Source organism: Acromyrmex echinatior, chromosome 7 (assembly GCF_024713525.1).
Source record: "Acromyrmex echinatior isolate Ae372 chromosome 7, ASM2471352v2, whole genome shotgun sequence".
In the NCBI taxonomy this organism is placed as follows: domain Eukaryota; kingdom Metazoa; phylum Arthropoda; class Insecta; order Hymenoptera; family Formicidae; genus Acromyrmex; species Acromyrmex echinatior.
Window position 1 is genome coordinate 12,758,757 of NC_141858.1, and position 17,254 is coordinate 12,776,010.

The following is a 17,254-nucleotide window of genomic DNA, read 5'->3' on the forward strand; positions in this document are numbered from 1 at the left end:
TAAATTCATCATATAATACCTGCTATAATTAGTAATGCTTGATTACAAGCACATCTCCTGTCACATTTCCTGATTTGTACTTAACGTCAAAACTATTAATTAAATCAGTTTTTATTTCGTCCGTATATGCTGTATTTAAAAAAAGTTTTAGTAAAATGTAAAAAATAATACTAATACGATAATGATCTAATATTCATTAAAAAGGTAATTTTATCATTATTTTTATTAGCATTATTTATTATCTTGTATTTATACTGAACTTTTTTGCACTATGTATTTATTAAAAAGTTATTTTTAAGGATTGTGTAGCAATAAATGCTAAATTTATAATTAAATTTAACTTTTTATTTCTATAATCAAGATAAAGTTCTGTTCGACTAACTCCGACTTCGATGGAAAAAGCGTCAGTTTACTACATTAAAATGAAAGCTTTTAAAAAGATTTTGATGACGCTCTTATGGAAAAATTATTTTTTAATAAAATAGTAAAATTAGTTAATATTTATATTAATTGGAGAAAGACACGGTTTGTGGGATGAATCTCGCTTTGCATGGAAAGTTGCAGCGTTTGAATCTCGTCACACCGTTGTTCATTAAAAAATATTAACAAATAAAATTGACAATATAAATGTGAGTTTAATTTTATAATTTAAATTTTATGGAAAAGTGTAAATTTCTGAAACCCTTGCTTCGCATTGTGAAATGAATGCATGGACGCTATGGATTTTATTCCCCTCTTCGGATGAGCTCCACCACCGAAAAAAATAGATACGTACTCATTCTACTGTTTTATTTAAAAAACAGCTTTTCCGTAGAATTCGTCAAAAATTCCTTTAATCATTTTTATTTTAATCCGAAATGAAGCTTTTCACAGTTTTAGCGAAATTGGAGATATTCTGTTTTCGGAATTTTACCCAGAATATTTCTGAGTTTCATTAGAGAAATTAATTATGATGCATCCGATATACTGGTCTCTTTTTATAAGCAAAAATATAGTTCACGAGAGCAAAATTGAAAAAAAATGAAAAAGCGCGCTTTAATTAAAGTCAAATGGTGTTTGCGTGAGTGGGACGGCGACTATTTTAGCCATGAAAGGACGACAAAACACGAGTTAGTGATTAGCGGTATGATTGTAAAAGTCGATTCTAGTGCGAGAGACAGCCGGTGCAATCTTATTAGAATACCGAGGACAATGCGCCATGATTACACCGTCATTGCGAGCTGGCCGTTTGACCCAAATTTACCACGGCACGAGAAGTGAAATCTCAAGAGATCGACGCGTTTTCTTACGCATTATTAGCAATTGTAACTCCGAAGTCTCAGGATTCTCATCTTGAAATCGCTCAGGGGGGTTAATGCTGGACGATCTCGTAACAAGTTTTGCGAATAACGCAACAACTTCGTTCAACGGTTCTGTCGAATTCATGTTAGAATATAGTTGGGTCCATGTCGTTATAAGTTATGAGAACACGTTCTCAGTAAATGAGAGGCAAATGGCTTTCTCTCAGCGCGGCCGAAATTACGTATTTTCGACGAAAGTTTCGAAGTTTTCGAAATACTAAGCCACGTGTAAACATAGATGAGCCAGGAGAAATTTCAGAAATAGTGCGATGCAGAATCGACGATTTTTAATTTGGGGAAAAGCTCTTCATTCAACTCAAATTATTGTTTGCCAATCTGGACTTTAGGAAAATTAATTATCCTTATGATATTTTTCGATATTTCTACTCATCTATTTATTTCTTTTTATATGAAAGATCAGATCTAAAAATAATTTTATTTGAACTATCAAAATAATACCTAGCCTAACAAAGGTAAGTAGAGTGCTTAGAATAATCCAAAAAATTTTATTTTTATAATTACATTTTTTTAATAGTTTTAATATGTGTAATTAACTTTTACTATTTATATTTTCGAAATAGAAATGTAAAAATAATGAACTTTAAGATTGGATAATACTTTTTATTTTTCCATGGCAAAATTTTTAAGATTATGTATGGGCTATTTATTTAAATAAAGATTAAGCGTTCCACTTAATTATTTTTATCGTCCAACAAAATTATTTTCAGATTCTGAATTATTTTCTGTATACTTAAATTTTTAGATGCTTTAGTAAAATCTTTTCGTGTACCAATTTGCTTACCTATGCTCTGAAACTTTTTAAGTATCTCGCTCTTAAAGATTGAAAATTGAGTCACTCTGTTTCAAGACTGGCTCAATTTTCTCTCTTTAAAGTAAAATTCCATTATAAAGAATTTAGAGTGTACCTATCTATAAATATTTTAAGAAACGAAACGATAATGTCAAAAGCAGGATAAAATCGCGCTTACCCTGTTGTTGAACCCGCGACCTACGCGCTCGTCGTTGACCCAGATCTGCCATTCCCCGGTGCGACCGTTCCAGCTTGTGCAAGAGTGGTACCACTTATTAAGTCTCAGCGGATAATTCAATCTGTATAAATTGTGACCGTTGACGTTAAGCATGTAGTATGAACTCCTTGGTGTGTTTGCGACCCACGACAGTATCCCCCGTGGTTGGTCGCCAACTGAAAGTCGAGGGTATAAATTATCCTGTCCGCGACGCGGAAAGAGGGAAACGGTTTTCCTGCGCAAGTAGAATAGATGTAACATTTCTATTAGGGATGGTAACCGTCAAGAATACTATAGCAGTTGTACATGCAGATACATACGTGATTCTGACGGTTTCATTCACGGACACGTTTCATGTTTTCGAACGCTTTCGTTCCACAGATGGATGAAGAAATATTAAATACCTTGTTATTTATATATATTATTTAAAATTAGTATTTAATTTAAGATTAACGTTAACATGTTATTTTTTTTTATCTTTAATGAAATGCTAATATCATTTCCAACGTGCAATATTTATTTATTAAGCAATGGAAAAATTGAATAATCAAAAATTTAAATCACAAATTAGATGACTTTTATCTTTTATTATCTATATTTTACATAAATAAAATAATTTCCAACATGTAATATTTATTAATTATGTAATATTTTTTTTAATTATGAATGTAATTATCTTTTTTTTATTTTACATATCCAGAATTAATATAAATTTTAAATTTGGGGTTATCGTTTGTGTAACAAATTTACAGTTTATTCTACTGTTATGTAATTAATTTTAATTCGACACAGTTATAAAAAAATTTAATAGTTTCTAATAATTAATTAAAGAATTAATTAAAATTAATTAAAATTAAGTTGTTTTGCAAAATTCTTATAAATAATAATTACTTAATTTTTATCACGACATTTTTCGTATAAGGTCTAAAAAATGATTTGTGGATTAAATATTAAAGGTACTTTTACTTCTCACAATGGTATATTTCCAGTATATCTATTGATTCTGGAGACCGAGAAACGTTTTTAGATATATGCGAAGGTAGGGACTTATTGTTGGTGTATTTATGACACCGCGCATATCCACCTATTGTCACGCACGCCTGCGCCTAAGAAAAAAGAAAAAAAACACCTAGCGTATGTGTGGAACTTTCTACCGGCACAAAAAAGCCACAAATCGCGCGGAACCTTTCTAAACTGCATATTGAAAACATAGCCGGAAAACGTCATTGTTCGTATGCGAATAATAATGCATGCGGGCGTAAATCGATTCTTGTCTACGACGACATGATTGTAACTTAAGCTAATCACTGATCTGCAGAAAGAGAGAGCATTGCGTAGGAATCGATTATGCAACTGAATAAGACCGTTAATATCGCATATGATGTTTGGAGATTATACTATATTTTAAATTAAATTTCTTTCGATATTTACAATAAATTATTTGCAGTATTATTTGCATAATCCAGATTTAGTAGTAGCATTTTAATAAAACTTCATATTATATTTGCTGGGAGCATTTTGATAAAACTTTATTTCACATTTATTACATGTGAAAATAATCGCTATGTCGTAAAAAATTTTATTAAAAAATTTTACACAAGATTATTATTATATATGATGAACCAATAAGTGCATGTACGAGTTTACTGAACTTCAGGTTTAGCGAAAAATAGCTCTATTATCGATGTTTACGTTAAACTTCGTAATTTTTTAAATTTTGTTTAAAAATGTTCCGTAATTTCAATGGAAAGATAATATTTTTTACTCCATGAATAAAAAAATATAATAATTTTGGAAAATATAATTAAAAAAAAGCTATTGAAAGCAGTCGCTGTTTATTCTTCATATATCTATTAGGTGTTGGAATTAATTCGTAGCGTTTTACAAGAGATGGCACAAGCAGTACACTATTTCGTTGTTACCTATAGTTCTGTATACATTGTAAACATCTATCATAGGACGTCATTTGCCGTACATAACTTTTCTTGAAATCATAAATAACAATACTGTATAATTCATTGAATATGTCAAAATTTGTGCCAGATAAAGTGTTTTTGCGGGGAGTTTTGCTTCATTACTTTAATATGAACAAAAGTGCAGCTGAAGCTCATCGTATTTTAGTGGATGTGTATAGTGAACGTGCTCTGGCTGAGCAAACGTGTAGGAAGTGGTTTGCACGTTTTAAAGCTGGTGATTTCGACTTGGATGACAAGGAGCGACCTGGTCAGCCGAAAAAATTTGAAGATAACGATTTGCAGGCACTGCTCAATGAAAACTCATGTCAAACACTTAAAGAATTATCTACGTCATTGGAAGTTGACTTCTCAACAATAGGAAAACGTCTTAAAAGTTTGGGCATGATCCAGAAGGAAGGACATTGGGTCCCATATGAATTGAAACCAAGGGATATTGAGAGACGTTTTCTCACGTGCGAACTGCTGCTTCAACGGCAGAAAAGAAAAGGTTTTTTGCATCGGATTGTTACCGGTGACGAAAAGTGGATCCATTATGACAATCCAAAGCGCAGAAAGTCATGGGTTAAGCCCGGCGAACCATCAACATCAGTGGCAAAGCCCAATATCCATGGCTCAAAGCTCCTGCTCTGTATTTGGTGGGATCAGAAGGGTGTCATATACTACGAACTGCTAAAACCGCATGAAACCGTTACTGGAGATCTCTACCGACGGCAACTGATGCGCTTGAGCCGTGCATTGAAGCAAAAACGGTCGGAATCTTCGAAAGACACGATAAAGTCATCTTGCTGCACGACAATGCTCGCCCACACGTTGCAAAACCGGTAAAAACATACCTGGAAACACTTAAATGGGAAGTGCTACCGCACCCGCCGTATTCTCCTGATATTGCACCTAGCGACTACCACTTGTTTCGATCATTAGCTCATAGCTTGTGCGAGCAGAAGTTCACAACTTACGAAGATTGTACAAAATGGTTCGATTCCTGGATTTCATCTAAAGATGAACAGTTCTTCCGACGCGGTATTCATTCACTGCCCGAAAGATGGTCAAAAGTAGTAGAAAGTGATGGGAAGTACTTTCATTAATGTATTTTTTAATGCTCATGTGAAATAAATAACATTCTTTCATTAAAAAACGCTACGAATTAATTCCAACACCTAATATATATAAATATTGTGAACATCGTACATTCATTTTTGTAAGTACTGACAATTGAATGCACCAGTTCATTTGCAAGTTTATTGTTTGCTTATTCGCAGTTCCTGTGTTAGTTAACAATATGTCAATTACAAGAAACTAGGTCAAAGGTAAATTAGTGCAAAATTTGTTAATCAAACAACTTGCGCCGTAATTTAAGGAGCGCGAATTTTCTCTGGGTTTTTATAATGATAATAAGTTTCCAATATAAAAAGGAAAGTCTTGTCCGTTCGTCGTATATATTACTCTGATAACAGAAGAACAGAATATATTATTAAATCGTCGTGAATTTGTTTTTGTCTTTCTTACAAGAGAACCACTGAAATATAAAATTCTGATTTTAATGAAACTTTATACATATAAGATATATAAATAGATAACTTTAGAAAATATTAATGGAGACTAAGAAACTGTTTTGAGAGGTGAAATAATCCTTTATATATAAATATAAAACGATTTTTAATTTTTTTTCCATTATATTTCATAAATTCAAGATTTCTCATATATTAAAGATTTCTCCTATCTCTGAATAGCGTATATAAAGAAAATCCAGAGAAGCGGCTTAGTGTTTTTTATTCTAAAGTGAACTCCAATGTTCACGATACGTTAGCACGACATATCATGACATGGAGATAACCCGCAAATCTTGCTTAGTTTTTTTGAAGAGAAAATGGAAGCTTTATAAAAGAAATATTCAAAATATTATTAAAAAATATTTATACAAAAATTTTACAATAAATAATTTTTATTTGTGTGCATAAATATTATTTTTTTAAAATAATTTTGAAAATCATTTTTTTAATACATTATTGACATGAATAAATAGAGATGATTTTTATTATAGAGCTTTCATATAGAACATTTTTTGATATCTTAAATAGTTTTTTTTACATATAACAAAAAGCTAACAACTGTTTATTAGCCTCAACTGATATCTTCTAAATTTATCTACATTATTGAATATTACTAACAATGAAAGTTAATACCACAAGTTAGTATCACGATTAATTCTCTATGTTTGTAACATCGTTATGCGATAATGTGCAATATTATTTTCAGTGGTCACACAATGAACTTTTGCTTTCACATTCTATATATTGTGCAGTGATAAAAGGTGAAAGGAGAAAGGATGCATTCGTATTTTGGCTCACACTCACCTGCGTAAGAGAACAAGGGATGGTCATTGGAGTGATTATGGAATTTCGTCCACATGCAGAGGGTGAACTCCTTCATGTTTGGCAGGTCCACCTTGTAATGGATGTACTGCAAGATGAAAAAATGTATATACATACACATATACGCACTCTCTACAACTTTAGAGTGAATCTTACTCTGAAGAGTGAAATCTCACATTTAAAGATTGAAAGTTGAACCACTCGTTTCTAAGACTGGCTCAATTTTTTTAGCCTTCTTTAGAGTGAGATTTCACTCCAACGAATTTAAAGGGTATGTGTATGTGTATACATATATATATGTACACTCCAAATTTTTCTTGGAATGAAATCTCACTGCAAGAGAATGAAAATAGGACCACTTTTGAAAAAGAGTGAAAATATTTCACTCTTTATAAAGAAAATATTTTCACTCTCTTGGAGTGAGATTTCACTGCATATATACTGCATATATACACTGTATATATACACGTATATATACGATAATATATACCGTTAGATCGCATCAGTAAGCAACGCTCGGCTGACGTTGATTTCGTGTGCCTATCGCGATCCGAATTGTCAATGCATCCGGCGACGCGCCGTTGAAGATTAATGTGCCCCGTGCGATTTAATCGCTAGAATGTGTACTCTACCGCGTTCACTTGCATTATACCGGCCTTACATTATTAATCGGCATCGATCCCTACGACTCGCGTTTAAATGAACGTTAGGTAAACGCAACGCAAGCGAGCACGTTCCCGCGGGTGTAATCGAGCGAACGTAATCGGACAATCGTGGCATACGAGTGCAACTATTGTTCAATTCGACGTGGATGATTAGAGTTTGATGAGAGTTTGAGTTACATCTTCATCTGCATCGCCAGAGTATCTGCCGAATTGTTGTTAAATTTAGAACCATCTTGTTCGCGTAGAAAAAAGAAATTACCGTAGCAGGATGAAAAAGATACATAATGCGACATAAATATAATTGCGTAGATTCTTTAATTTGATGCATACGGAATTACAATGATTATCACACGCCTTTAAATTGGTCGATTATATTGGTTGTTGACGTTGTACATCGATCGATTGAAATTTATGTATGAACAGTGCTCTACTCGGGGACCGATACCTATATATCGAATTGATATATTGATGAACAGAGCATACACTGCCTTAGGTAGTGAAATTGCTTCGTGCAGAATCACGGTATAATATAATTAACAAGTAAATATCGCGTATATAATCTACTACTATCTTCGATATAAAACACAAATAACGATAAAGCAAAAGTTAATGACAATTTTTGTTTCTCTAGGAATATAGCGAATAAAAATGCAACATTCTTTTAAATAAGAAATCATTCAAAATATTTATTACAAGTCATACTTATTATAGGAAAAAATTATATTTTCAGAGAGAGTTTTTCTATTTTTTTATTTGCATTCTTATTTTATTATTATCTCTTTTTTTTTATTATTAAGAAATCACAATTTTTATCATTTCTCTAGCAAGGATATAATGTGTATATCATAACGTATCTACTGAAATGTGATTATGTTGTTTTTCAACATTTGCGACAAAATTATTGGAATTTATATGGAATATCCGCGTTTTCATTTTATTATCAAAGAGCCTTCTCAAAAATTATGTTTTTCTTAAAATTTTTAAACTGATTTTTTTCTTGCGAACAAATATTCCTCTTTGTGATACGTTTATTATACTGGAGGATTAGCGTATATTATACTTTGTGCCTGAGGCAGTGAAATTACTTCCTGCAAAGAATTATGGTATTATAATTGACAAGTGAATATTATGTCGAGATTACAACTCTTCTTGATATGAATTTAATAAGCACGAGTGAAATGTGACAAGCTCGAAGACACATTAATGAAAATACATTTTATTTTTTAAGAATTTAATAATTACGACATATTATGTGTAAATAAGACAAAAATTGAAAATATTTGTGCATTATATAAGAGTATACAAATCGTTTAGGAAAACATTATATTTTTTACTTTTTAGCTTTTTATTTGCACATTTACACGTTTATTTGCATTCTTATTTTACTATTATTTCTTTTTTATTAAAAAAAAAAAGAAAAAAAATCATAATTTTCTTTTATTATTTTTTCAGTATATAGGAATAGGACAATCTGTACACTGAAAAGGGTTACGTTTTTCTAACAATTCCGCGACAAAATTATTATTTATATGATTTATGTGAGATTTCCGCATTTCGATTTTATCTCCAAAGACCCAATTCTTAGATTGTGTTTTTCATAGCATACAACTTTTAAACCGATCTTTCCCCAAGTGTCGTTATTATTACTCACGTCCTTTTTAAACCGAGACAGATACATTAATAAGAATGCCTGCTTTTTATCAGCGATTGCATGAGTTCGCGGTTAATCGATTACGCGAGAGTGGCATAGAGCCGCTTCTTGCGTCCGTAGTTTCTATCTGAAGGGAACGGGAGGACTTGCTGTGTGCAGAACGGTTTAGCCAAAAGCGGCCGCAAAATCACAACGGCGACGACCACGATCGAGATTGTACCGGCATACGTCCAGTTCCTTTTACGGTCGTCAGCTCGCATAAACTTCCCCGCGCGTTATACCAGGGCGCTATAGAAATACACGCGTCACCGTCCGTTGAGTTAGCCGGCACCTGACAGGCAATGTTTCAGCCGACTTCTAAGAGGAGACCGTAAATTTGACGAGCGGGATGAAATATTCAATCGTGTACCCGGCGATACTACTCGCTCAGTTTCCCTGCTGTTTGCATTAAGGTGATTTGTACCTGCAATTCCCGTGACTTATCGACATGGCGAATTATAACGTCACGCGATCGGTCTTGCGAGTTTCTCCATCAGCAACTAGAGTTATATTAATATCCGAATAGAAAATGTCGTGTGACATTATGATTAAACGTGTATTACTGCTAGACACATGTTTCAAATGTTTCAATTAACTCTTCAGAGCTGACGTCAAATTTGTAACAGAATTACTGGATCTGTCATAGACGTTTAAAGATGTTTCAAGTTATAGTTTCTGCAAAAAGTGATTAGAATTGAAAATTTAAAAATAATTGTGACATTTTTAATATATTGATTAAATGGCACTAATTAATTTCAAGGAATCAAGATGACATAACTCGTGTAACAAAAGAATGATGAATACTAACAAATTTAATTTAACTTGTAAGTTAATTTTAATGAAAATAATCCACGTTTGCATAAAGAACATTGAATTGTTTGACATTTTTGTATAAAGTGGCAACGACAAACACAAAAATTAAGAACTAATAATAGTATTATTCAAATGTAATAATTTTTAATCGTAACATTTCTTTACAAAGAAATGTTACGACTAAATTATTTTTATTCATCAAAATCTTTATTAGCTAAACAATCGCAGCATAGTGGGTCTCGTAGACCCTCGTCAACTCCGAAAGGTTAAGTAGTGACGACATTCATACATGTACATTAATTTATCTGGACGAACGTTTCTCATTAGGATAGTGGATCGCTCAAATAAGAACACCGAAAACAACTTGCCTTAAATAGCGATTTCGCGTTTATCGCCACGGTATTTCCTATATACGAAAGTGCTTTAAGCCGTAATTTAAGATCGATTTGTTTCGCCCCCATTTAGCTCCACTGCCACTTTTAGCGAAAACGTATCGACGTTTCGACTAGTGTCGCTCTCGATTTTCTCCGTGTGATAAATTCGCAAATCGCGTTTCCACGAATTGGCAGTCGTGCTTAATATCCCGCCTGGCATTATCGACCGTCACAAGAGGCGTCAGGGCGGCCGTTAATTGCAACGGGGAATGAAGCTGATGAGGGATCGGGTGATAGGCGTCCTGCCTCGGGGAAAATGATTGCCGTATTAACGATTGTAGAAAGTCGCACTAGCAGGCCTTTGTTCTGGTCGCCTTTGGATCCATTTACAATCCGCGATTTCGCGTCAGTTTCTTTTCCTCTTGCACTTGCTTTGCAATTACACCTGGCGTAAGTCGAGTCTGAACGACGCTCTCCAACGTCAGATATCATCTTGACTCGAGTAGTTTTAACGAGCACAATAAATACACTATACTCGTACTTTCCATTGCCAACTTTTATCGCGTCGATCACGCCCCATAGATTTATTCTCTGTGAGATTATCCGGATGGAATGATTTTTGATATTTCATATTAATGGCATTTCATATCTGTGACATTTTTCTCATTTTTTTTTTCAAATTATTGTTTTGAATATTTTTCGATCATATCGCAAATATTATGATGACGTATTGTTTTATTATAATATTAATGTCCATTTTTTTCTGCGAGATTATTCGGATGGAAATTTTGATTTTCAGTTCCATTCCTCATAGCATTTTTCTCATTTTATTTTAAATTTTATTTTAAATTCTCATTTTATTTAAATTATTCTTTTCAATATTTTTCGATCATAATATTATCACAAATGTTATGCATTGCATTATCTTATAATATTATATTAATCTTATAATATCATCTATATCTTTGGATAAAAATTTTGATCTTTAGTTGCATATCTTGAGCATTTCTCATTCTTTTAAATCATTCTGAGTATTTTTGGACTATATTATTATCAGAAAAATTGTGATGACATTGCATTACATCATAATATTAGGTGTTGGAATTAATTCGTAGCGTTTTTTAATGAAAGAATGTTATTTATTTCACATGAGCATTAAAAAATACATTAATGAAAGTACTTCCCATCACTTGTAAAACGCTACGAATTAATTCCAATACCTAATATTATATTAATGTTTATTTTATTTGTGAGAAATCATTTTAAATTGTGTTATAAAAGATTCGTAAATTTACGAATATAAACGTTTTCTTAATATATGAAAATATTCATAAAATTAGTAGCTCTGATACTTTTAAAAAGGATTCGTTGTTGTACATTCATTGTTTTACATATTTTGATCAGTATTTGGAGAAACAGCAAATACAAAACTACATTTTAATTTGAATAATTATGTTTTAATTTCAACTGTCACAACAACGTTCACTTTGTTAAACAAAAACGCGTACAATCATATCGGCGAAGGCCATTGATATTACCATTCTAAATGAACTACTTCTAACCGAAGTAGTTTAACTTCCTTTCTCCTTAAATCAACAGCCTGCCACCCGTAACACAAGAAATACCTAAGCCACCTGAACGTAGTATCTTCATAAATCTTATCGCGATAAATCAAAATTGTTTTCATTAAACGCGTTTATATAATTGAAAATCTGGATATATTTCAACATCGCTGTGATATCGCAAATGATTTCTTATATGCGATATATAATTTTACATCGCTTGGTAATTTATCTTCACCAACTTCCTCACAATCAGTGAAGCTAAAATTTTCCATCATGTGACTTTCCTGACTATTATACAAATTTGCCCGGGAATATTGTTGCTGCCGCATCAGACGAGCAAGTAATTCACCTTAGATGGAACGTTCACTTTCTCGTTTGTCGAGTTACATTGAAAACGAAAATGTAGAAGTACACCTGTGTATTTTGTCTTTAACGAACCGTACAGAAGGCATAACGACATTCGAACATTGTGGCGAGGAATCGGTTGAAAGGAATCGCAGTCGCGGAATTTGACCGTTTTTGGGATCACGGCGATTGATAATAATTTAGAACTTGTTCCGACTCGCCCGAGGGGGATCGTCCGGTTTCGAGAGAGTGTTTTCTCTTACTTTCGTTGGCCGCAGAACGCGTGTCATTTCGTTTGCGCTCCCGATACAATGCCAAGTTGCATTCTCTCGAGCGTGAAGTATACTCGTACTTCACGTGGCACGTGAATGGAATCCCGTGTTAGTTACACACGAGACGAACGGTTGCTGTTGTGTGAACTAATTATAAATACTATTAGCGCGTACAAAGAATAATGCGTGATAAAGAATAAGAAGAAAAAAGAGGAAGATGGAAAGTAAGAAGAAGAAAATGAGGAGAAAGGGTATGAGGAAAAAGAAGAAAAAGAGAAAGAAACGTATGAAATGTGATTCGGGAAGAGATCATTTGTCAACGAGGAAATTGTCACAAACTCTTAAAATTTATTTAATATAAGACACACACTCATATAGACACTTTATTGTAAGACTTTCTAAATGAAGAAAGATTAAATTATAATTTTTGCATACTGTATACGTATGACATAATTTTAATGTAATTAAATTAAAATTATGACATATATACTAAAAGAATCTAATCTTTATCAATGAACAAATTACATTAATTTAAGAAAAATATAGTGATAGCAGTTATATAGGTCACAACTGTACAAATTTTATATTATGTAGAATTAATGTAATTAAAGTGATGTCATTAATAATTATAAAATAATTAATTTAACTATATATATGAATGTACATTAATTCTACATATAAAACTTGTATAATTGTCATCTATATAGTTATCATCTCTACGCTTATCTTCTTGTGTGTAGAACAATTATTTCACATCGATAAATTATAATAATGAGATCGCATTATATAACAAATGATTTATCAAATGATGTGGGAATTATATTCTAATTAGCAGCCTAGTGTTTCTCTAACTACATTATTATTCAATTATTATTGTAGCATTCACGAATTTAAATTAAGCAATGGCAATTGCTTAATTTATTTATTTTTAGATGCATTATACATGTGTATAGATATACAATAATATCAGTAAGCGAAACTCGACAAGCACCGTCCTATGGCTTGGAAAATAAACATTCTACATGCATAGGACTATATTGACCATCTGGCCGCCATGATCATTCTCGTTTCGCACGTATTTATAAGTGATGATTCGAAATGACCTACATTTCATAGTTTTTTTTCTCTGTCTGTTAACATTGATTTTGCTAAAAGCTAGCAATATTGAACTAGCAAATTCAATCTAAATTATCTAAATTATATTTGAATAGAAAGCAATCAATAATTTCTTGCGATATTCGCTTGATTAAACTTTTATCGTCTCCATTTTCCTAATAGCATAATTTATTGACGCAATATTATCCCAATATCTCCCAAATGTTTGTCAATATTTAATCAATATTTAACCAAAAATCGTAAACTGAATTAATCGTGCTGTTAGAATCCGATTTCTAATTACAAAATTACTGTTTTTTATCGTATCATGATTTGTTTCTTGTTATAATGTATCTATAAAACGTAAATTTGGCGAAAACGTATATTCGGTTTACGATATAAAAATCTATTGTTGTCCTCGACTTACCTCGAAGTACAGCTGCTGGTTCATGCTGACTTTATAGAGGGAACATGTATCTTGGTCTTGTGGCAGCAGCAGGTGATGAGGACTGTCCTCGTAGAGCGTCTGCGTAGGCGCGTTTCCGAAAATCGATGCTTCCTGATGCAATATACCTGCGCCATCGGAATGACCCGGCACGATCGGTCGCCAGGACGACGAGATCGCCTGCATCTCGTGTGAGAGCGCAACGAGAATAGCGCACGTAAATAGGATCGGCGTCATCTTCGGGCGGCTCGTTCCTCTCGAGCTACCTGCAAATTGAAAGATCGAACTTGCTTTTATTTTTCGAATTCGTTAACTATTTTGTGACTAAAAAGAATTCGGAATTTATTGTATACTGTTAAATATCGAAGGAATAATAATAACTCATGTGAGTCTTGAGTTTAATAACTTTTTATTATTTTTAATTTTCACGAGTCAAAATATTGAATCCATTTCAAAGTAAACAACGTCGTATTAACGGGTGCACTTAGTAAATAATAAACTTTTGAGTTAAATTTAATATATTTTTTTAGTTAAATTGTTTATCTTTTTTGTTTTAGTTAAATTAACAATGTATTAAGTAGATGTAGTGACTTTTAGAAACGATTTCAAATAATTTATATTGAATATAATTTGACGTTATGAATTTAACAGTGTAACAGGAATATATTGAAAAAAAAATATAGAATCCACGAAAGTTTTTGTTATTTTTACTTTTAAAAATTTTCCAAGTTAAAAACTGAAAAATAAGATTGTGAAACTTAAAATTATTTCAAAATTATTACTATTAAAAATTATGAAAAATCTTAGGATCATCAGGACTCATATATTTTAATTACGGGTTAAATCCTTCGGTCGTCCGAGACATGTATTTTCACTTTCCGTTTATTTGAAAGTAATGATAGTGCAATGTCATTACGTTCACATATGTTGCATATATGACTCACATATTATATAAAATTCCTCGACTGTTTTTTCCGCGAATAACCTTACGCATAATAAAGCACATGGCGCTCTCCCAAATTAGTGAAAATAGAAAAGAGAAATTGGGAGCTGATTTGTAGAATTAGGGAGGAAAATATAGAGCAAGTTATAAAATGAAGATTTAGAACGATAGCTTTACTATGAACAATGTTCTATGGAAATCGTGGAAAGAGAGAACAAGGAATTGAAGAAGAGTAAAGAGAATAGGATACGGAAAATTAGTTATTAGGAAGGATACAAAAGGAAGGAAAAATGTTACGAAGGAAGAAAATATGCTAGAATTTTGTGCAATAACTGGATAAATGTTGTATGAATATAAATTAGTATATCTGATAAAAAAGATTGTGATACTTAGGGAAAAAAGATAATAAAATAACGTAGCTTTAGATAATAGTAATCTTTACAAAATTACTTCTTAAAAAAAAAAAGATAAAAAATGCGTGTTAAAAGATGAAATTGTAAACAAAGTCTCTTAGCATATAAGCAAATATAACAAATATTCTGTCTTCTTTTAGAAAGGAAAGAAACGGTTTGTTCTCTCTGCCTTTTTAATATAAAGGTTCATTTTACTTATTGTCTAATTTTTGCGAGATAAAGGAATAGGCGAATTTGTGTAGATATTAATCAACGTGCAGTATCAGTGTATTACTGTCGACGAGTTTCTTCACTTAGTTCATTATTATAATCGAGAGATTTACGACTCGATATACACCCGGGTGTGGGAAACGGATCACAGAAAAAAAAACATTGAATCGATGGAATGAAGTTTATGCCGCCACCGCGTATAATATAATGCAGAAAAGAATGGTGTGCACACGCAATCATCATTTCGTTGCGAAATTTAATTCAGGGAAGCGTGACGAACGTTGTATCGCGCTAAGAACGCAGTCGACGATAATCCTTTTTTTTTATACGATATCATTTTCATCTCATTACGCTGCTACCATCATACGCTGCTGCGGAATACCGAATAGCCTCGTGACGCGATTAGAATCAGATACGAGATGCAGATATCCCATCCCTTCTGCACTCTTTTTCTTCTTGTGGATAATTAATCGACGCTATTAATTATTTTGCTAACTACGCCCGTTCTCGAAGACCTGCTGATGAATTCGTGCGACGTAAGTTATATTGATGTTTATATGCGTTCCTTTATATAAAGCATGTTTCGCTCGTAAAGTTGATGGCGTGCATACAAGTGATAGTCGCGTGAAGAAATGGTGGGAGAGAATTTTATGGCTGATATAAATTACCGTGATCGAGACAATTATTTCTCGCTAATACATCCAATGTGTATATATATATATATATATCCCCAATAATACACTTCTAATGATTTTCTAATTGCGCCGGAGCACGCTTTCTTGATTCTTAAATCGCTAATACTAATCAAATCAGGAAATCGAACACACTGAAAAAATTATGATATATGAATGGGATTATTTTAGTTGAAAATAATCTAGTTAATTATTAGCAAATATTATCTATTAAAATAATTATAAACACTCAAACTGGAGTTGCTAGAATATCAACAATTTTTGCAGCATGCTTGAAAATTCTACGTAACTATTTTGATGATTTAACAAACTACTTTGATGATTTTCAGATCTGTGCTTAGCTAAATTTTTAGATTAGCTAAATTTTTGCCTTCAGCAAAATCGTTCTTTACTGTAATAGAACAGAAACAATGCCATACTTTAAGGCAAAGAAAATAATGAATTATAATAAATCTTAATTAAAATTTTTTATATATACTCTTCTCTCTTGAACGTTAACAAGATTATTTTTAATTAAATTAATATGTCATTTTTTTCCGTGTATAGGAAAACAATTTTTATAATAAAACCAATTACGTGCAGTATTTTAATACAATATTTTAACATGGTGCAATCATATTACTGCAACACATGAATGCAACCGGAAGAATTTTCTGTTTTGCCTTGATAGTGAACGGTACTAAGACTTTAATGACTGGGCGTTGAACGGTAGTGTTAACGGAACTAAGATATGCGGGAGTAGCGCAAAATGTAATTGATGGTTTCCGATATTGAAAGGATCTGCGTATGCACATTTGCTCTTAAATTTAAAATAACTAAGACCTGTCACGCTTGAATAATTGTGCTTGACTATTAACTGCTTTAGAAACTCGAAGTTGAATAAAACTGAAAGTTGAAGTCTTATTAAATGGTCAAATGGTATCATGAAGGTTTTTACTGAAGGTATATTATAATTAATTTTTGTAATTATAATTCATTTCATATGTGATAGGAATAATTGCATGGTAATTATTTGA

At 32.2% G+C, this 17,254-nt stretch overlaps 2 protein-coding genes across 18 annotated transcripts in view; one reads left to right on the forward strand and one right to left on the reverse strand.

Annotated features, from left to right (window-relative positions):
* Positions 1-17,254, forward strand: part of LOC105152304 (uncharacterized) — a 327,635-nt gene that overhangs the window by 230,373 nt on the left and 80,008 nt on the right. The window lies entirely within an intron of this gene.
* b6 (pentraxin-related protein b6) overlaps positions 1-17,254 on the reverse strand; it is a 35,585-nt gene that overhangs the window by 10,741 nt on the left and 7,590 nt on the right. The window contains exons 2-4 of the mRNA XM_011066497.2: positions 13,963-14,246; positions 6,699-6,804; positions 2,330-2,544 (exon numbers count right to left, since the gene is read on the reverse strand). Coding sequence (XP_011064799.2) covers positions 2,330-2,544; positions 6,699-6,804; positions 13,963-14,217 — 576 coding nt within the window. The 5' untranslated portion in view covers positions 14,218-14,246. The remainder of the gene's footprint in view (positions 1-2,329; positions 2,545-6,698; positions 6,805-13,962; positions 14,247-17,254) is intronic.